Source organism: Myripristis murdjan, chromosome 18, assembly GCF_902150065.1.
Source record: "Myripristis murdjan chromosome 18, fMyrMur1.1, whole genome shotgun sequence".
NCBI lineage: Eukaryota > Metazoa > Chordata > Actinopteri > Holocentriformes > Holocentridae > Myripristis > Myripristis murdjan.
In genome coordinates, this window is record NC_043997.1 from 19581220 (window position 1) to 19603767 (window position 22548).

At 42.0% G+C, this 22548-nt stretch overlaps 1 protein-coding gene across 4 annotated transcripts in view; it reads right to left on the minus strand.

The window, feature by feature from the left end:
* The window catches only part of pcxb (pyruvate carboxylase b), a 322918-nt gene extending 300395 nt beyond the window's left edge, over positions 1 to 22523 (minus strand). Inside the window, exons 1-2 of one of the 4 annotated variants that reach the window (XM_030076972.1) lie at positions 22018 to 22523; positions 4348 to 4487 (exon numbers count right to left, since the gene is read on the minus strand). In XM_030076972.1, the coding sequence (XP_029932832.1) occupies positions 4348 to 4487; positions 22018 to 22019 (142 nt within the window). In that variant the 5' untranslated portion in view covers positions 22020 to 22523. Of the gene's footprint in view, positions 1 to 4174; positions 4202 to 4347; positions 4488 to 5320; positions 5376 to 6212; positions 6305 to 22017 lie in introns of those variants that run through there. The other 3 variants (XM_030076974.1, XM_030076973.1, XM_030076975.1) reach the window with 3 other exon arrangements.
* Positions 22524 to 22548: the final 25 nt, after the last annotated feature.

Here is a 22548-nt window from a genome sequence, read left to right on the forward strand (position 1 = left end):
CACCAGAGCTGTAATTTTATAAATTATACAAAAAGGCAGAAATGTGTGTCAACAACCATTATAAATGAAGTATTGTGGTGCAACAGGGATGCCCTGGGGCCAGCTCTTCAGACTGTAAAATCTGAATCAGAATAGTCAGCTGTGGTCTGCTGAGAAACTCAACTTTCAGTATCCTGTGCAGTATACTGTATAAAATATGAAAACAACACAGCCCCATCTGGTTTGCTCGCTCTCACACTGAGCAAAGCACCAGGAGACATTGCAACAAGTCCTCTGATGTTTCTCAACTTTGCAAACACAAAAGTATAAAATATAAGCTTTGGGAAAGCAAAACACTGCCACTGTCACAAGCCTCAAATAATTGTTTTGCCAGCGACAAACACGGAACAAAACAAACGTCTGTGACTCCAATCACGCTGGATCTGCTGTTCTGGCTTGAAGGAGGGGACAGTGCTGAAAAGCACTAGAAAAGAGAGAAGAGATGAGGTGACAAGAGAAAGAAAGTGAAATTGAAGACGGGGAGCAGAGGAGGTGGGAGGTGAAAAAAACTGAGTGAGGGCAAGAAGCAGAGGAGAAAAGGAGACAGGTATGTAAAGACAGGAAAACGGATGAAATGCTATGGATCAAGGGATGAGAAATTCAAAGATTGTGATATATCAAGAAAAAAACACTGAAAAGAGGAGGGAGAAAAATAGAAACATGAAAGTGAAAATGACACAAGACAGGCAGTCAGAAACTTCAGGGCAGGGGTGAAAAAACAAAAAGGTTTGAGGTACAGAGAGAAAGGGAGTTTGGCAAGTTTAACAAAGTGACAAGACGAGGGGAGAAGAGAATAGCAGCAGAGAGGAGAGAAAAAAAAGAGAGGGAAATGAAGTAGGGAATGAGGAGAGAGAGATGAGGACGAGACAAGTCGCGAGGCCAAAAGGGAGACGGCAGGGGCTCAGAAGAAAATCACATCTGACAAGTGTTGAAAGAGACAGGGAGCACAAAGGGAGAGAGGAGAGGAGAGGAGAGGAGGAGGCGAGAGAGGAGACAATAGAGGAAACGAGGAGAGAAGGGAGGAGACAGGCGGAGCAGGGAGGTGGACATGGAGGACAGGAGCAATGGCAAAAAAGAAGATGTGTTTGGTCAAGTGGAATCTGGGCTGATATGATATCATGGTCTGCTCCCTGTCTTTCAAACACACACACACACACACACACACACACACACGCACGCAGTCAAGCCAGGCATGGTCCGGCGCGCTCTAATGTGATGAATGTGATCTAATGCGGTGTTGATTGTTGACACGTTGTGCCAATGTGGAGGGGGGAGATTGATGGAAAGCTCTACTGTGTGCGCGAATCTGGCAGACACCACAATCTATTTAAATCAAACTGGTGGTGTAAGGGATTTCTATAAAGCTTTTTAAGTGCCTGCAGTCGTGCATTAGTGCGAGCGGGGGGGGACGCATGCATGCAGAGTGCAGACGTGTTGCAGCAGCTGACATGGACCACATTCACACTGCAGCTGCAAGTGACCCGACTGATTTTTTCCCCCTTCAGATCTGATCTTTTTACCTTGACACTGCATTCATGTTTGCATGAGCCCATTTGAAAAGAATGCATGCATAGTAATAAAAAAAAAAATGGGGCAGCGTCATCATCGCTCTGTTTGCCTTGATGGTCATTTGGCTGGTACAGGATACATTAAAGAGATACAGTTCTTTACTGTGCAGATGTGTTGTGCTGTGGCTGCAGCCTGACAGCAGAATTCAATACAATACACATTCTGAATTCGTGTGTTACACAAGCTTAGACAACTGTCAGCTAAGCTCTGATATTAGTGAGAAGATTACATTGTCAAAGATTGTGCTTTTATTAGCCAAGCTCATCCAGTCAACATTTGAAATCTAGCAACAGTAGCTGATGAGCATCGTCAAAAACATACCTTTTACTAAATATAACTCCTTTAATATTACAAAATTCAGTTTAGCTTTAGAGTAGAAAAACAAATGTGTGTATTTTAAAACCACCAAGATACCAGCTGAAAAACAACATGTCTTGCCACTGCTGCGCTTCTTGCTGCAGAACACATAAAAATGACCACCACTCCAAGCATGCTGGTATCATGATTTGAACGGGAAGGGCCATTGTGCTCCGTTCCAGCTCTGTGTGTGTGCAAAAAGCTGGTCAGCTGTTGAGGCTGAGGGCAAGAAGGCAAAAAAGAGCTTGAACTGAAACGTCTTCCCATTTGTATTCTATTAAATTCACAGCCTTGCTTTCACCCTGCCATTGTTGCTGCTATCCTCCATATGTGCTTATGGCCCACCACTGCTGACAGTGAATGAATGATGATGCATTAATAGTGATGCGGGGGAAAACACACATGATTCTGACAGCTCACACAGTCACATGAGTAGGAATGAAGACCTGCTTTGAAAAGATCAGGTTTTTGTGTTCTCACTACTGGGAAAAAAATTGACTTGTGTCTCATGTAGGCAAAAGAAAAAAAAATTCAGATGTGGGCCACTTTCAATTAGCAGTGTGAATGTAGCCATGGTGAGGCACTGAAACAACTGAAGAGCTTCAAATTCATCCACAGGCGCACATGAAATGGGAAGCGCTTGAAAGCAAGTGGAATGAAAACACATGAATGTTTTTATTTGTGACTCAAAGTCTTGCCCGTCATCTTACAAAGTCACACTAATTACACACTGAAGTGCTCTCTGGACAGCATTAGCATTTAGCAGGGGGAGGTCCAGTGATAATAAGTATTACTGCAGCGCTGCAATGCATGAAACAACTATACTGGGACTGCCTGGCGTTAAGAAAGCTGGGCTGCTCCAGGCTGCTCTATAATTATATTTCCACCCAGGCTCAATAACATAGAGCTCTTTTAGAGTGATGAGGCATGGGATGATAGGAAAATTTCATGTTACTGTTATCCTGGCCAAAATTATTACAATTCATGATATTCATGATATTATTTCAAGCATTTTCATATTCATCAAAATGCTTGAAACTGGTACTAAAACATACTTTACCTTAGATTTTGTTAAGAGACAAATATTTTTTATTGCATTGCAGATAAGATCTTTTTTTAGTGAACATCCTTTTTAGTGAAAAAAAGACAGATTCAGGCTCTGGCCAGCAAAACAACAACTGTAGGACTGTACATTTGCGAGCAAGGCAGCGTTTGAGTCACTCGTGAGGATATTTACAAAATTCACCTAAATTTTTTGTGAGTGTTTGTACCCACAACGGATTCCTATATTGTCCCATCCCTAACAGTGACAGCACTTCATGAGATGAAAAATGAATCTTACTGACTTACACGTAAGATCAAACATGTAAGATGCTACATTTGACATCTTACATGTTTGAATGTAGAGGTGCAGGTCTATGTCATTATGAACTCTGAACCTTTTAATACAGTATATACACAGATATTAGGGACAACAATCAAAATATGACTGAAGTCAGAGTCTGGACCATGTGCTACATCCAGATTGGAGCTGCAATGCTTTTATTAAGGTTAAATGTGTGAAAAAAATACCACTTGACGTATTGTGGTGCTACAGACAAGGCCTGGCCCACAAACTGTATCTTCAGCACAAAAGGAAACATGTTTGGTAGAAAATGTCAGCAAAAAAAAAAAATCACATCATTTCAGCAGTTTTGAGTAAAAATGAAAATTATCATGCAAAAACTCCATTCCCACTAAACCTCTGACTCATATCACAACCCCACATCTGTGAAAAATAATTGCAAGATGGCTTTCAGCAAATCATGCAGCCCTTATAGATACAGAGATTACATGTACACACACTCTTTAAGCCAACTTGTGCAATTAGAAGTTTGGTAGCAGTTTCAACCCTGTTTCTCGTACTGAGTGCACTTCATTGCTTTTCGGGTTCAGGCAAAACTACTTTGTGCTGTGCACCTCAGATAAACCATGTGCCTGATGTTCAGCATGCACTATAGCAACTAAAAGGTGCAAATAGATATGACCATAACCTCTTCCTGACATTATAAATAACAAAAACAACCAACTTCAGCTTCACTGCCTAAATACTTTTTTAATACTTGTTTTTTACAGTCTTTACTGACACATTAGTTGTTCAATTCATCACTTTTGCTGCATTTTCTAGCGATGAATTAGACAGTGAGTAATTAGATAGGACATTGGTTACCTCTGTTGGCCACCATGACTTTCTTGATTGGTCTTCAGCTTCACTGCCTAAATACTTTTTTAATACTTGTTTTTTACAGTCTTTACTGACACATTAGTTGTTCAATTCATCACTTTTGCTGCATTTTCTAGCGATGAATTAGACAGTGAGTAATTAGATAGGACATTGGTTACCTCTGTTGGCCACCATGACTTTCTTGATTGGTCGATACTCGGCACTCTGCGGGGCAGAGTGGGCAAAGCGAGAGAGAACACAAGCCCTCCTGACGGCCAGCAGGCCAAGGCCGCCGCGAACAACACCGTACCTGAACATCCTGAGAGAAGGAGAGAGAGAGAGAGAGAGAGAGAGAGGATGGTTAACATAGTCAAACTTTAACCTCAAATCTCTACATTATAAAAGAAGGGCTAAAAGACATAGGAGAGAGAGTATGACATGGGTGGCAACATGAGGACCAGGGATGTGTGGGTTTGAAAAAACTGCTATGTTGTTGTTTTTTGTACCAAGTGAAACCCACGAGTCAAACCAGTGAGCCATTTCCAGAAAGCTGCATCTTTGTGACACAGTTGTACCCAACAAAGAAGGGCCATGTTCAACAGCTTAAACTGCACACTTTCTTAAAACCTTTACGTAGCAAGAGAGGAGTAAACTATCCATACCAAACTAAAACGTCAGTGGGACAAACACTGATAAGGATCACTGTCTCTATTCATAAGCATTATTCTAAAATACGACTTCTATATCTGTAGTCAAATTTGAGGAGCTTGGCAATGATTCGTTTTAAGTTGTCTATGAAGGTTCTCAGTCATCGAGGTCATGGTTATCCAAGAAGAGTTGAACTGAGGGCAACTGGACGTGAAGACGTTTCACTTCTCCTCTGAGAAGCTTCTTGGATGACAAGTGAAACGTATTCAGGAATCTACAGACAGGTCAAGTCCAAGTCCAGTTGCCCTTGACTCAACTCTCCTTGGATAGATTCATGTTCAGGAAACTTTCTGAGCCATCATATGCAAAATGACTCCTGTTAAGCTTTAATATGGTACATTAAAAGGAAAATGAGGAACTTCCAAACAGGGAAAATCCACTCAAAAAGCCCTACAACTTGTAATTTCTAGCAGGAAACTTCCAACTTCTCAGGCTTTCTCTCACCTCAAACCACTTGAGCGCTCTGAGGAGGAAAGCAGGAAATTCCAAGTGGGAAATACCCCAGTTACCAGCTGTCTTAATATACCATAAGCTTTGAGTGTCCTGTAAAGGGAGGGTGGGAGTTGGGAAACAGCCAATGAGCTGCAGCTCTGCCTGCTAGAAGCCAATCAGCTATGGGCCTGTGTAATTAAAGCCAAAAAGTTTCTGGTGTGCTCGTTGGTTCTTGTTTCAAGCTCCAGATATAAAATTGAGGCACTCATCCTTTTTTCTGCCTTGACAGTCACACAAACATAATATAATATAACATAATATAATATAACATAATATATTTGGCAATCACCGGTGTTAAATGAGAAAAAGGGAAGTTTTGTTACGTGTCAAGTTTTGCACAGGTTCTCATTTAATATAAATGTCCTATTATTTAAATTGATTTAAAATCCTCGGGCCAAATATCATAAAGCAATTCTAAAACATGTTGCCCCCATAACTCCTGCACCTCATGTAGACTTAATTGTGCAAAAATGTTTTACTTAGATTTATATTTCAAAGACCAATTTTGACCAAACAAATTTTCAAGCCAATGACCCATCAAACTCAAGTATGGAAAAAAAAATCTCCTTCCACAAACACAGACACACACACCTGCCGAGCATAATTCACACCTGCTGTGGCCCTCCAACACCGGCATCAAGGTTTAATGGATGCATTTCCACTCACTAACCCACCTAAGCACAAACATTTGCTCACATAAAGCACCCTATTACCACACACACAGTTACACAGTGTCACGCGTAAGTGGCACAAAGACATGCACACACACGTAAATACATCCGCACGTGCATGAATGCACACGCGGTAAACATCCCAACTACCTCATCAACTAGACGGTAAGTACCTCGTTCACCCTGGGAGGCTGGCAGCTTTACAGATGGAGCTGTTTGGTGGGGAACTTAAAGAATCAGAGGCTCTTCCAGTCCCAGCAGGAGACTGAAGCAGACTGACAGTCCACTGCTGCCACTCTGTGGTCAATCACCAGTAGTGCACCTTAACAGAGACTGATGCCATTCTAGTAAATCATTTAATAATACAAAATAAAGTGCACGCCTTATTAATTGGCCTTGTGTAGTACTGTTAGATTTTAGTGAAAGATCAAATTGTTCTACATTAAATCTTATATCAGTGATTTTAGAGAAAAACACAAACTAGAGAATTAATTGACAATAAAATGACTGATCAAAGCTCACAGATACTGATTAATAAACAACTTCAGTCAAAGCAAAACTGAAAACAAGAAATAGCCAAACATGTTCCCCGGCTGCTATTCTTTTTAAAGAAATTAACTCAAATTGCTGTGTTATGAAATCTAGCCTGCCTCCCTAAAGAAAAACTGAGTGAAGTCTTCGTGCTTTTTCTCCTTCTCTGAACTGAACACCACCAGCACAACACCAAGGCGTGTTCACAGCTGTAAAGTGCCATTGCTGCTATCTAGCATTTCCTTACACTTACACACAAATTACCATTTGAATCGAGCTATGAAAGTTTGGTTGTGGAGTAGTGCATGAAATGAATGAGTTCTGTAGATGCATCTTGGTCGATAGGACCTGTTCCATGTCAGAGGTTCAGCCAAATGAACTCAATTTTTTCAATCTGCTGCACTACTGCCAGACTTATTTTGGAAAAGGTCATCATTGCCACGTGTTATGGAGTTTGCCGTAGCTCATGCACGGCTGAACTAGGCCTAAGATGGTTGAAGAAACACGCCACTCTTTAGGACTCCCTCAGTTTGCAAATAATAGATTCAGCGGACTGGAATAAGCCAGAACAGACCAAGACAGTCTCAGCATTCACAGACGCTTACAATACAACAAATGCAGACAAATTCGGCACTGGCAGCCGAATGCAGTGCAAATTGAGCCTAACACTTTTATCAAAAGCTGATGCAATGCCATTCAACTTGTCAGGGTAACGTGACCTTGACAGGAGAACTCCTCCCCATCTCTGAGCCAGGAGGAACTCTCATCATGCAAAATCACTTCCTCTCTGCTGCTGTTTGTTGCCGGGTTTCCCTTAACTGAGGAATTACCACGTGCATGTCTCGCTAAATATAGATTTAAAGACAATGCACTATAAGGAACTTTGATAAGTGTTAGATAAAAATGTTCACCGAGCTTCTACTGGAGTTGACCCTGATGTATTCAAAACTAAAACTAAATAAATTTTGCCTCTGGCAACTTGGCTCTATTTACCTGTTGTGTATGCAGTGGATAGAGCAAATTAAAAGTGAAGCCCAAAACTATTTAAGAATTCTTGGGTGTTAATTCCCATGCCGTGGGACATCTTAATCACCTTTTGTGAAAATAAAACAGCTCTCTTCCTAAGGCAGAAAAAATACAACTAAGACTCAATGTTGTGATAACATCTTGAATTAAGTCAGGGGCTCCAAAGACAGTAAACTGGGAAACATGATAAAAGGAGGGTGTTATCTTACATTACCGGTACAATTTCTGGTCAGAACTGATAACACATAATTAAGCTCATTAGGGTATAAAACTGCTCTGAAAAAGGTTTCCCATTTATTTTCTAATGAGCAGTCAAAGGCCTTGTTCAAACTGCAAGCCCAAATCCATTTTTTTGGCATATCCAAATTGTATCCACATTGATTTTAGAAAATCTGGGCACCAAAAAACACATGAAATGCTATTTTTGCAAATCGGATTCAAGCCATATTTGGAGATGGTTTGAAATGCGATTCCAATTAGATTTCTACAGATGTGTCTCACTCTGGACGCTCTGCATGCTCAAATCAGATTTCAAACGGTCTCGCATCACTTGCAGCACAACACACAACAAAGACGTCAAATCCAGAGTGAGGGAGGTGCATCAGAGCGGCTGAGGAGAATTCATGCTGCGACTAGAAGAGCGGCTTGGAAGTCAACACAGAGAACAACAGACGACTTGACGGCGCAATTGTTTGGCGGGCGAGATGATGGATCTCCACCTCTCATGCTTCAGTATTAGAGAACCGCGTCACCAGCGTACCTACTCATGCCTACGTCGTTACCAAAGCAACCCATGCAGATAGGTTGGTGATACAGTCCCAAGCTGCCTTAAAGATCTGATTTGAGAAACAAATTTATTTGCCTGCAGTCTGAGCAAAGCCTGAAAGTGGCTGGCAACTAAGTATTTCACTGACCTCAGACAACAAATGACAGCACATGGGGATTATTGGTGGGGTTAAGTTGTTAAGTTTGGAGGCGTGCAGTTCAAAGGAATGTGGAGAAACTGCTGAGCGACTGGATAACCCAGATTAGGTGGCATGAAACAAACACGAAAATAGGGGAAAGGGCATTTTGTTACTGGAAAATCCGTTTACATTCTGGACTGGCGTGTTGTCAAATGCTACTGCGTGACTTACTGACTCGGTAAATGATTGGCTGAATGAAAGATTATCTATGAATGACTGAGTGAGGAGTCAATGAATGAATGCCACCACACTGTCAGAGGACTGCAAGCACCGTAAGCTCATCTTGAAACTGTATCTCCAGACGAACGTATCACCTTCACACTATGATGCAGATAGAGTTTCACAAGGCCTGCAACCGATAGGGTGAGAGCAGGACACAAAAAAAGAACAGGACAAATCCAGACAGACTGGAAATTCAGGTCAAATATTGTCTGTGCCCTGCATTAACACCGGATCTCTAATTTTGTGTAATCACTAACTGACGCTGTCTCCCATCTACAGAAGAATGTCTCATTCCCCTGAAAAACGAAGGCAAGCCAACAAAAAATATTTGTGTATATGACTGGTTGTTGAAGATTAGTCTCTGAAAAGGTGTCATTTGGGGAGAAAGTGTTAACAATTTACATAAAGCGGTTTGTGAGGGCCACTAGGCCTGTGTGAATCATGTATAAACACACCAATCAGCAGGCCAATGCATGTCTCAAAATATCTCAAATTATAAACAATTTTACAGAACAGAACAGACTGATTAAACATAAACACAGAAAGCTAACAAAGCACAGGACACACAACAGCAGTTCTAGCAGTCCTCCTAAAACTTGCTAAGTAGGGCAGTTCTCATCCTGGGGCCCAGGATTTCCCAGGAGTCCTTGAAGGGGTTCCAGGGGTCCTAAGAAAAATGGGGAATATTTAATTTTCTCTGTTATTTCATTGAGTAGAAGTTAGCCCAAAGACAGAATGTATAAGAATGACTGTTCACACAATTCACTGTTAATCTGCCAATCTCCAGTATAGACGCTTATGGAATATTAAATCTTATCAGATGGAGATCCCTGAAACTCATCAAATACAAGTCTGTGGCCTGATGTGTAACACCAAAAAGGTTGAGAACCACTGATGTAAGACCCACCTGTCCTATATAGCCCAAGCTACCTCCAAAAAGAAAAAAAAAAACCTTTGGAAATCTAAACATCACTTCAGTATGACTAGTGGATGAAAAAATGTGTTGTTTGGCCTGAACAGGAGCGCTGATCTGAGACCAGTGAATCAATAGGTTTGTACAGCCAGTCCAGTGATCCTAAATCAAAGCCTCAGTGTCAGGCTGCCATTGCAAATAACAACTGATTTGTAAAGGGAAAATGCATGGATAAACACAAATCACATTATTGCTGTTACGGTCTGACATTTCAGTCAGTAAACTACTAGGTAAAGTAAGAGTAATTTGGAGACAAAACTTCTGGACGTGTCCCTGCACGTAGATCTAGAGAAGCCATATGTTACAATAGTACTGTCACCTCCTGACAACAGTATGTATTGATATCTCTCTTGTTGGAAATTATTCTTTGTATTGTAAGTTGTATTGTTTTCTGATGCAGGCTCTACAAACGCAGTGAATGTTACAAGTCAACAAACCATGTGCAGCAGGTAAGTAACTGCAGCATATGGTACAAGGGAAAACTCGCCATTCTGCCTCCAACTTCACTGTCTCATCTCGTCCCCACACCTCTGTCCTCTGTCTCTGGACTTTTGGTCTCTCTGCTTTAGTACTTTCCTTCTCTCAGCATTAGTTTTCAGCTAACTTTTTCTGACAACACCATTCTACACAGCGGGTTACTACTCTCTTCCTTCTTTTCTTCTGCTCTCCCAGCGGTCCCGGGTAGGGTTTAACAATACGACGAGCCTTGCCAAGTGGTTTGTCTGCAGCGTGACTCGTGTTGCCAAAAATGCAATGAGGCAAACTCAAGGATACCTCATGGTATGAAAGGAATGTCGGATGTTAGGAGCATTTCTGTAGCGGTAGAGCTGGAGGGTAATTTTGGTCTTGGCTCAAGGACCCTGATATCGCTGGATTGGATCCAGGTCTGGTGAGGTGAATAGCACAATTATAAACAGTTTTTAAATTATCACACTAAAAATGCGAATTTGTATTCATAATGTACTTGTTTATGATATGACAGTTTGCCAAAAGCTGCTAAACTGTGGCTGTAGCTGTTAATGTAATAGTGAAGTTAGGGCTAATTATGGTACACACGAATGTAAACATTCCTGTCTGCACACTGCGCCGTGCAGACCATCGGGTCTGCAATCAACATTTTGACCAGGATTGCAAATGCCAAACAAAGAGGAGAAGAATCCCATACCAAAGCACTTTTACCTAAAGAGAAATGCTGCTCCAAGAGAGGAGAGAGTGGAGAGTGAAGAGCAGTTGTTAGAAACTTAATAATAATAACAATCTGAACCTCTCAGAGGCAAAAACAAACGTTTTCAGTGGACATAATTCGACATGCGTACATGCCCCATTTGATTACATTGCAGCCCGCTGCGCAGCTGGCAGCTGGAGCGTTCCAGCTCAGTACTGGACCAGTTCCAAAAATGTTTGTCCCTATTAGTCATTTGGACTCGAAAAGGTGGAAAAATAGGGCCCAGGTTGACAAATACCAGCATTATCCTTTAATTGGGATATAACAGATATTATGGAGCTCAACCAGAAATATAAAAGCTTCCTAACCTGGTCCAGCAGTGGTAAGAATTTCTCTCTGAAGTCCACCGAGACTGAATGAATGCAGAACGGCACTTTAATTTGTTTAGATGAGGACAGACATGGACTGTTATACTACTTCTGGATACAATGGTAACTATTGGGTACAATGTCTGGAGTGAAATAACAGCATGTCTGCAGGATGGAGAATTACAGCTGTGATACACTAGGCAACCTTAAAGTTCAACATGACAGGACAACACAAATCCTGACAGGACCCGACAAGAGATACAGAGTATAACATCTTGTCTGGGAAACAAGAAGTTGCAGTGTAACCAGACAATTTTCCCACAGCACGTGCAGCACTGCTGCTGTGAGTCTGCCCGGGTTCGTGCTTGTTTGTTGTTGACTCATGCACAGTTTAATATGGAAAGGAGGGGGAAGCAGCACATCATACTGCCAATTATTTTTTGCCTCCATGGTAAATCATGGTAAATTAGTGCAACCAGAAAAAAAAGACTCACTTTATCTCACTGTAACCTCTCAGTTTAAGCAAAATTTACTTCACTGTCCAATTCCAACACTACTCACACTTGTGAGCATGTCAAGTTTACTTCACTGTTCAGTTAGATTGCACATGATGCTGACAGGTTGCTCAAGGTATGTGATAACAACAGAATGACATGATACACAGCAAACAGTAGCAATTATTAATAATGAGTTAATGGATTTCCATGCAGAATGCAGACAGCATGCAGTATCATCGCTAAATTTAAAAAAAGCATGTTAGCACTACTTACTCTTCGGCACTACCAGTTCAGTTCAGAATGACTTCAACCCTGCTAGACAGCCGATGCTTGATCATGTAAAGCTGAGCAGAATGATGTCAACTGACGTCAGTGTCCTCTGATGGCGATATCTGATTGGAATGATACACTCTGAATCACACGGGATTCAGTGTTTACAAACAGCACAAGGTGTGTCAAATATTAACTTATATCCTTCCGATCTCTTTGGTCAAATTCTATCTGGCAGGAATACCATTTACACAGCCGGCATGTTTTTGTTTTGGTGGAACACCAAGTGTGACATGCCACAAATTAAAGCAACGTAATTGTATTTTTTCAATACACAGGATGTTTGCTTTCTCTAATATAGAAAAAATACTACAATATGTCAGGATCCAGTCCTGGAGTTTTTGGCCTTTAGAGGCTTTGACTACTCAAGTGACTCCAGTGTTTAAAAACTATGAAATCACACTGTCAAGAATTTATGAAAAAAAGAAATTCAATCTTCAGGGACGACAGCTCATCTTATCATCTTGCCAGTCACAGCATCCATTGGCCTGATATGGCTGAATAGCTTCACCGTGACATTTACATAGTCATCTTTCATGTGATTGTGTAGGCTGTTCGACTCATTTTTGTGTGATAAGGAAAACTTCTAGGCTTCTCTTTTTCTCAACCCACAGGCCCTGACCTCCTGCCACACGTCTGAAAAGGACTGATTTAGGCAAACAGCAATGGATCAGATTAGCACACTGTGTTGGGTGATTGCTCGTTGAGAAGTGCTATTATGCACATTCCTAGTACCCAAGAAACAAATTATTTCTACGATGAACATACAATTATCAAAAATCCCATTTATCTCAAGCTAAAGCAGCTTGGCTAAAGTTTCTGATCCTCCCTACAAAGTGCCTTTTCAACACATCCCTTCTGTGTCATAGGAATGTGACCTTTGCAGTTCACTGAGTATGAGGTGGGAGGGAATGGGGGTGAGAGGGTGCAGCCACTTTGAGGCAAGGCAACGAGTCCCCATAGTTCAGATATGATCAATCAGTCCCCAAAAAGCAACTGAGTCCACTTTGCACTAGTCAATTCGGCCAGTAAATCGACCACAGGTTCACAAGAAATCCTCAGAGCCATCCATCTAGAAAGAGTTGTGCTGCTGAAATCACCGGGCGGCCTGAGCTCCCCGGTGCTTCCAGGGAAACAAATGCGACTCCAGCCAAGAAGCAGAGCTCTTGCACAAGCCATTCAGCCGCAATACCTGAGCTCCACCAAACAGAATCTGCGGCCGCAAACTCCTCATTGTTGCATTTTTTAGGATACAAACCATTGCTTGTTATGTGTGACACAGCAACACACCACAGTTCAGCAGTGATAAGGCTTCTGACAGTTAAGGTCTTTTTTCACTGAAGTTTCAAAAGCTACAGCGCTCAAAAGCCATACATGGATGTTTCTGGGCAAATTTTAATTGTTATAGCTCCAAAGCACACTACCCGACTCTCTTCTATTCAGGCACAGCACAGTCAAACTATTCAATTCATTATACAATCTCCTCACCACCTCCTCCTGAAACCATTTTCAGAACGGCTGCAACAAGAGCAAGAGATAAGGGCGTTGTGTTGAATTTTGGGGGGAAAAAAGGTCGAAAAGGAGCAGCCCATATATTTCATTGCCAAATGCACTCACTGACCCCGCTCTTTTTTTTCCCTGTTGTCCTGTCTCTTAGCCTCTCTGTGTCTCTCTCAATGTGAAAACACACAGACAAGCATAACCACAAGTGTCCCCACAACACTTGTACCCGGCACGCATTGCATGTCTTTCTGGGAACCCAGTGAAATCATGTCAAACAACTGCTGTTTATCGTCACAAGCTGATAAACAAATGTGAGCATGCGCCTGCAAACACACACTTGAATTGGACAACCTTCTGTCTAAAACCTCTTGGTAAGGTGTAAGGTTGTAGCCTTGTGAGATAAGCGTGTCTGTGTGTGCGTGTGTGTGTGTGGTCTTTGAAGTCGAGAGGAGATCTCCAGTTCACCCATTAACTTCTTGGAGATCAAAGTTCTGCTCTGTTTTGATGTGCAGACCTAGTAACACCGAGACCCTATTAACACACATACACACCAGGTTTAAACTTTGCCCTCGCTGGCAAATCACATAAACTAACAAGAAGCAAAAATGTATCTGCCGGCATTTACACAGCAAAAGACAATATGACTTTTCATGGGGGTGTAATGACTCTCCAAATCCATGGTTCAGTTTAGGCCTCGATTTAATTCAAATTTTTTTACATCCATGTATTTTTAACATGGTGGTTAGAATTAGTGTTTGAAAGTTCAACAGGGTTCGGGTCAGTTTGTGTGTCATTTGCAAAAGTGACTCTGTTTACTGTCGTTAAATAGTGCAACTTGTTTGGCTCGCTTCATCTGGGAAATGGTCAGTTACGGCGGAAACATTTAAGAATTATTTTATTTTTCATGCGATTCACACCTCAGTCAACAATGGGGACAGCCAGTGATTACTTACAGTAACAACAGTGGTGAAAACACGGGTTGTACCCTTTGTCATATAACTGCATGTTACAGACATCCTTGTATCACCTCTTATTGTGGTTTTACATGTCATGACACATATTCCTTGCCAGTATCATTCTCATCTTGCTACCTGGCATATTTAACATTCCTTGCCAGAGTTCAACATTAAAACTTCATACAGGACATATTTTTCAAGTGAGGTATGACATACGAGACTCCTACTGTATTTATTATACACAAAAAAAAAACTTATATGCATGCACAAGGCTTTTTTCACCACCTACACTCACTTGTGTCAACATGTAGCATAACAGAAAGAGGGTGGGGGAGAGAGAGAGAGAAGCACACTGGTTGCTTTATTGCTCAATGTTCAAAAACTGGAAATAACTGTATGGGTTTGCAATGTAAATAACTCGGGAAAGACAAGAGAGCTAGATGGAGAAAGAGGAAAACGGAAAACGTGTGTATTCATCCACACTCCCTTCCTCCCGCCTTCCACCTCAGCAGTTTGTCTCTTCCTTTCCTCCCTCCTCGCCTCCCCCCGTCCACTCTCAGGTGTATGTGAAGCCACCAGCAGCAGAAAGGCTGATTGTGTCTGTGTGAGTGTGTGTGTGTGTGTGTGTGTGTGTGTGTGAGCGTGCTTTCCACTGCTGGGACATTAGCTGCCTGTTGTAGACTCAGAGGAAACTCCTCCATTAAAAGGTCTGCTCCTTGATCCAAATGTAACAAACGGACAGACCCACCACACAAAGCTAAACCAGCCTGAGAATGAAAATCAAAAAGTGTTTTCATATCATCCTGTTAAAGCTATCCAAAATTAGTTGTTAAGTTGTCAAAGCTTTTCAAAGTCCCTGTAACATAACATAAGCTAAATAAAACAATGCCCCTGCCAAAAAAAATGATTCTTTATACCGTGCAAAACAGCCAGAAGGAGTAAGGATAGGGAAGCAAGAAAAAAAAATGATAAAAAAAGTTTACAAATTGACTGTGCAGGAGCAATAAGGTCAGCTAAGTATGACTTTTAGAAAGGCCCCAATTATCCTCAACAACACATGCTCCCAGCCGCAGCCAAAAGATTAATGAGGCTGGCTGAATCTGTGTGTAGACACCCAAAACAGATGACCACGACCTCCAGGGTCATTAAGGAGGTCACGGGTGCTACTGGCCATTCCTCAATAATGTGAATAGCTACCACACCTCTGCTTGTGTCCCTGAATGTTTTTAAATTGGCTGTTCAGCCTCGGCTTAAAAAAAAAAAAAAAAGAAAAAAAAGACAATTTTGCTCCATCAGCCTTACAAAATTGCCGACTCATGTTCAAGCTACCATCTCTCTCAAGTCCTTCAGAACGGGGGTGGTGTGAAAGCTGCACAGCCAAGAAGCAGTGCACCCAGCAGATGGATAAATGGGCAAAGATAGTTTTAAATGGTCATATGGTCAAAATGTATCAGCCATTAAAACAACTAGGTTCTCCATTTTTTCATCTTAATGTTTACTAGGCATAAATACGTTTAATTGCTGAGCTAAAGGAGATGCTGCAGGGTGAATTTCCCTCATTCAACAGTGGGCAAGTTGCTTCCATAGACATCGCAGTGTTGGCATGTAGCCCATCGCTATCTTTGCACTGAAATGAGACAGGTGTCTATTTTATCATTTGCCTGTCAGTGTTCAATTCTTGAGCCAACTTCATTTTCACACTACATGCTACACCCGGGGTCACACAATCCATAGTTTCAATATGATATCCTCATCCGCACACGATAACTGTATCTGTCAATGTCAGTGATTTTAAAACATAGCCTCTTGGCTCCTTCTTAGCTCCTTGGTCCACTGGCCTCAGATGACTTTTAGTTGTTATTTTAATCTCTCAGCTGAACTCTGAATAATACTTGTTTTCTTCCGTTGAGAAATATTCAACCAATGCAACACCCTGTTCACGTGTTTTAGCCTATGTGCAGTGGCCCAGTTTTAATTAATCTAAAATGCGACTGCTAACTTGTTGACGAAGTTCAAAGCGAGGTCACACATCACTCCAGTTCTGGCCTGCTTGCATAAAACTCAGGTTAAGACTTAATTCTAAAATGCTACTGATCATTTACTATGGCCTACATGGTTTCTGTGTTACTAAATCCTCACTACTCTGAGATCCCTTGGGTGTACAAACCTAGGGCTACTCCTGTTTCCACAGACTAGGCGACATCTAAAAGCTGACTGCGCCTTCTCTGTTTCCCTAAGCTGCAACAGCCTACCCTTAAGTGTTGTATCAGCTGGCTTCATTAACATGTTTAAACCTGCCTTAAGACTCACTTTTATTCTCTCAGTATTCTCACTGCATTTGATACTATTTTGTGGCTTTCAGGTTCTCTTTCATTTCCTAGATCTATTTTATTCTTCTTTGCTTTTATTTGTTTGCCGTATGTCTTCTCTTTTATGCCTTACTCTTTTGTCTGTCCCTCATGGTGTCTTCTCTAGCTTTGTTACAAACGCCTATAATTGGCTCTTTGATATTGCGTGTCCTACATTTCCACTGGATGGTCTTTTACTGATGTTTTATTTATTTTATACCACTTTGTAACCTTGTTTTGGATGACTGAAGGATTGATTAACTGACTGATTGACTGACTGCGGTTCCACTCACATTATCGTCTTGGGAGTCCCAGGATGTCATGCTCTTGTCCGTCCATACATATTCAGATGACTGAGACTGCTTAAATGTCTTCAGACTTGAATATATAACAATCTGACACCAGTTGGCAACTCAAAGATTCAGCTAATGCAATACAAGCTCATAGCACCACCAACAAAATATACTGTATGGGCTTCACTGATAGTGAAACACTGTTGGTGTTTTCCCTAAAATATTTACACTCAAGAGATTTTTACTAAACAATAATTAATAATGTGGATATGATGACAAAGCAGGTAGAGGAAAATACTAAAACATTCTGAAAATTGCATCTCTTTACAGTAATACAGGCTTTAAAACCAGAAAGACATCACTTATGCCATATCACGATATTTCAATATCTGCAATCCCAGACAATATCTAATTTTATGTTATGATATTGATAAGATATTTATTTATCACTCAGCACTGTCATAATAATCGTGTGATAACTTCCCAAAGTATAAATCTCACGGGAGTGTAAACATCATCTCCAAGGTCAACCAGCATGGAGGCGACCATATTGGTTTTCCATTTTTTTGTGACCCAACCCGACCCAAGCCTGAGATTTTGCTTGTCATCCATCGCTAGGTTACATTTACCACCTGAAACAGCCCACGTGTTGCCTTCAGCATCATCACCTAAACTCCAGCACTATACAGGAAATTGCCCAGAACAGACAGTAGGTCCATTTTTTTTTTTTTTTTAATTTAACACTAGTTTCAGTAAAATAACACTGACATGACTGAACCCGATCTGAACCCTAAAATAACTTTAAAATTTTTGTCCCAGCCCGGCCTGACCCATTGGATCCCGACAGGTCCCGCTGCACTCAGGCTGGGTATCCAGACTATCACTCCAAGACCCACTGAAGCATTCATGGAGCATTGTGCAGCTACATGCCTGCAAGTCAACTGGCAGCTGTCAAGTCCTGTTCCCATCCATACTCACACAGCCAGGCTCATTTGCATATTAAATAGAGTCAAGAGTCGTTATCTGATGCAAGTAGGACTCTATGCTGCAAGTTGTCAGTCTTGTTGGGAATCTGCACGTGAACATGACCGGATTATGCACTGAAGTGAGAAGTAACAACCATGTGTGCTCTGATGTGAAACTGAATGATGGATGCTTGTAGCTGGACTACAAAGTGGTTGGTGGTATCCTAAAGGTTAGATAATTAAGCTTGTGGCCAGGTCAGTGGTTTGAATCCACAGGCTGCCTGCGAAAATGTGCACAGCACAAGTGAAGAAAAATCTGTGTTCCCTCTATAAAACCATGGGAGGAGAGTGGGAGCAAGGCACTAAAGCCCAACTGCTCAGTGGTGAAAAACACAAGATTATAAAACCTCTCTCTCTTCCAATTCAAAACAAACTTTTTTAGCTTAAGTTTTGGTTGTTTGGTCGGAGAAACTACAGAGATGTTTACTACGGTTTGAATTTACACTAAAAAGTTAATTCCCTAACTCTTTTTAATTATTTTCAACATACCAAAGGCAACTGAAAACTAGGTCTATTAGCATATAACTAGACAGAGTATAGTATAGTGTTTTTTGTTCTTGACTTTCCCTGTCACACAGAGTCAGGCCCTTGACCAGCTGTGTCAACAAGATGCTCCGGCCTCCTGCTGCTAAAGGCTAAACATGTAGTACTTGAAGATACAGTGAACAAGCACTACAATATTTCCTATATCAATCTGGATGTGTGCTTCATTGCCTAAGCCCTTCTGTCACATTGTGAATGGTCTAAGGTAAGGTTCAATAAAAGGTACAAAATGATCAGCCCTCTTATCTTTTTGAAAGGTTTATGGATGTGTGGGACTGATTCCAGCTTTCTGAAGTCAATGTCATAATCCATATATCATCTCTCTTTTAAGTGCTCCCTCTTTAAAATAAAGACATTAACATAATGTGTTTGACAGTAAAACACCAACAACAGTTGCAGAATGAAATCTCAAATGGGCAATATTCTGTACCACAGCCTGTCTCAGAGGAACGAACCAACAATGTGACAGTCAGTGCATTGCCCCCATAATGCAACCACAGAAATAGGCCTGTAAACCCTAAATGAAAAGAGTGAAGTTTTGCAAGTTATAGGGAACGGCCTTGTGGCTAGCTCTGTAAACAGACACGTGAGCCTTGTGTAATAGACTAATTTTGTTCTACTGATAAAAGCTGGAGATAACTATCTGCACCATGATTGAGGGATAAACACAGTGGCACTGTGAACCTCTCTGAAGGTGGGAGGCTGCTGCAAATGGTCACATTCTTGAAAGCAGCATGGAAGCTCCTCTAAACCCTGAGGGTGCGAGTAGACTTCCTGCCCAACAGTCATAAATGCAGAATGGGAAGATGTGCAGTTATACCACATGCTAGCCAATTAATTCTACCATAAATCTGTGAATGCTAATCATAGATGCTCGGTTGCTATCATGTGCAACTGTGCTATTTCTCTTACTATTACTGCACTAGCTGACAAAGGCTTTCAAAGGCAGCAAAGATCATGAATGCTTAACAAAGCGTCATGACCCAAAATGGCACGATAAGAATACTACTGTATCTCATTAATAAAGTTCCTGGTTAGAAATATTTAAGAAACTCAGGCCGATACTGTTCACAAATGCTGAAGGAGCCACACCCTCAGGCGAGGACTATGCTGATGCATCGTAAAAGAAACAAGCACCTAATTTTCAGTGGCTAAATTTGTCTATTTGGTGATAACACACATTTCTGTCCTTGTCCAACAAAACATATGACGATGGCAGCATATCACGTGACACATATGTATAACCTCCATCAGTGAAAGCTGTTTAGATGGTACATGTTCAGTGACAAGGTGCACAACTTTAAATGCAAAATACCGTTGGGTAAAAGGTTCTCTCCACATCACCCTTCAGAGCTACACCACTTTATTGATTTTAGACTGAAAACATGACACATATAAAACACTGCAACTAGGCATATCAATCCTTTGACCACTTTACGTGGACTCCCTGCATTCTACCAGTTATTAGTTTGACTTCATCTCTCACGATAAATAGTTACTAACTCCTGACACCTACTCCAGACACAGCCTGGGTTTAATATCTACTTTTGTAGAGGCCAACAACTCAATGGGGTTGAACAGCAACATGCTGGCTTCCTATGCTGCTGCTTTGATGTTCAAATCAAAACAGCTCAGTTAGTCCAAGCACAGCACCTGGACTCTACAGTGAAATTGTTTTTTCTGAGAAGCCCATGTCCCTCAAAATTTCTCAATTTTCAGCGCACAGGAGTGAAATTTAGGAGTGCGATCTGTGAGAATAACTGAAAACACTGGACACCCAATTACTGCTCCTTTTGAAGCTGCAGTGTGCACACATGCTACACCACTTACAGTTTTTTCCAGAGACTAAGAAAGAACTGCAAATGTAGGTCTTCTGGGTTTTTTTGGAAACACAATGTCGTTCATTTTTTTGAACAGGTTAATGTTTTGCTGCCTCACTCTTGCCTGTTTCTGATCACATCTGTGCTAGAGGACACAGGTCCTCCTCATGACGGTAACCTGTAACTTGATTACTCTGTGTGCTTCCCTCTGGGCCTCCCCAGGCTCTGGGATGGGACAGCTGTTGTCCATGTCCCCCACTTGTTGGAGCAGAGTAAAGGTTGCTTTAATGATGAACAAACTGTACACTCAAAATGACACTGACAGGACTCTTACGCATGTATGCACGCACAGAGTCAGAGCTTGGACGGGTTCAAAGGTGAAAGAGCAAAGCCAAAATTTCTGCAGCACAGAATCAATGAGAAAAATCAGGTCATTACACAAGCACACACACACACACACACACACACACACGGACCTGCGTACACAGAGTTACAAGCTCCTTTGATGTGCAGCTTACAAGAAAACAAGAATGTTATGCAAGCTACAAGTTTCAACACATAAACACGACAATCAGTGCACACAGGCAAAGTGAAACTTAGACTGCACTGGGAGGGTGTCCCGCTCGCTCGCTTGCTACATGTTATTGACAAATAAATACCCCTCACTTGATAAAATCTAATCCTAAGGACCTGCAGCTGTGAAACTGTTTGTTTTGGGCAATGACTTGAAGCGGAACTTGCATAACATAACCACCCACTGCAGGTTTGTGACAGTCGGCTCAAACCTGTGGTGAAACAAATCTTGTGCATTCAACCACAGTGCAAACTCGTAAGGAGTTCAATAAAAGTGAAATTAATCAATATCTCGTTTCAGTAAGGCGCATCTGCCACAGTGTGAAGGAGTGCTGGAGGTCCATGGACCCCGCTTTGGGAGCCACTGGCATGACGGGGAGTTGCAGTTCTTACATGCAGCTTTCAAGACACAAGCCTCTTAGTTAGCAGTAACAGAAGTCAATGAGCACAAGCATGCAAGTGAGTACTCCCTCTCCGTGCAAGCCTCCAGCACGCACGCCTATCCTGGTTGTGTCTCTGGCAAACACACACACACACACACACACACACACACACACACACACACACACACACACACACACACACACCCCAAGTTCCAACTTGCAGAGTGCAGAGTGTCCTGCTGTAGCAACTGCTAGCAAGTGTGCAGCTGAGACATGACACACACTGTACACACACACCACTCACGACATGCTGACATTAAGACACATGCAAGCACCCATGCAAGGACTTAGAAAACATGAATCGGTTATCTTCTTTAGGGTCAAACACACTCGGTGACAGCCCCCTCTCATTCAAACACACACACACACACACGTCACCCATCAGTAGGCTACTCACATGTTGGTGCTGTATCGGTATCTGTAAATGATGTGAATCCGCTGTCAAGTAACCGGACACCGAATGTAAACAGTCGACTATCAGTTGAGAGAGTGTGTGTGTGATGTGTATGCTTGTTTGCTTGCTAACCTCTCTCACACACTTCAACAGACACGCCGCTGCTGCTCGGAAGAGGAAGACAGGAGAGGAGAGGAGGGGGGTTTGTATACACGCACGCACACACACGCACACACGCACACGTACACACACACGCGGGAGGAGGAGAGAGGGGGGCGAGACTTCGGGACGGAGCAGCGACTTCTCGAATCGTCTACACACACTCACACACACACACCCGCACACTTGCTCAGTATGTAGTAGCGGCGCTGTGACTCTCAAGCTAGTCGCTAACTGTCCACGGTTGCTAACTTAGCTAGCAGCTGGCACCGAGCGTCTCCGTCTGGCGGATATAGAGAGGAGTCTGCTACTGCGCCTGCTTCTTACTCTCTGTTAATCTCTCCCTCTCTCTCTTTCTCTCTCTTTCTCTCTCTC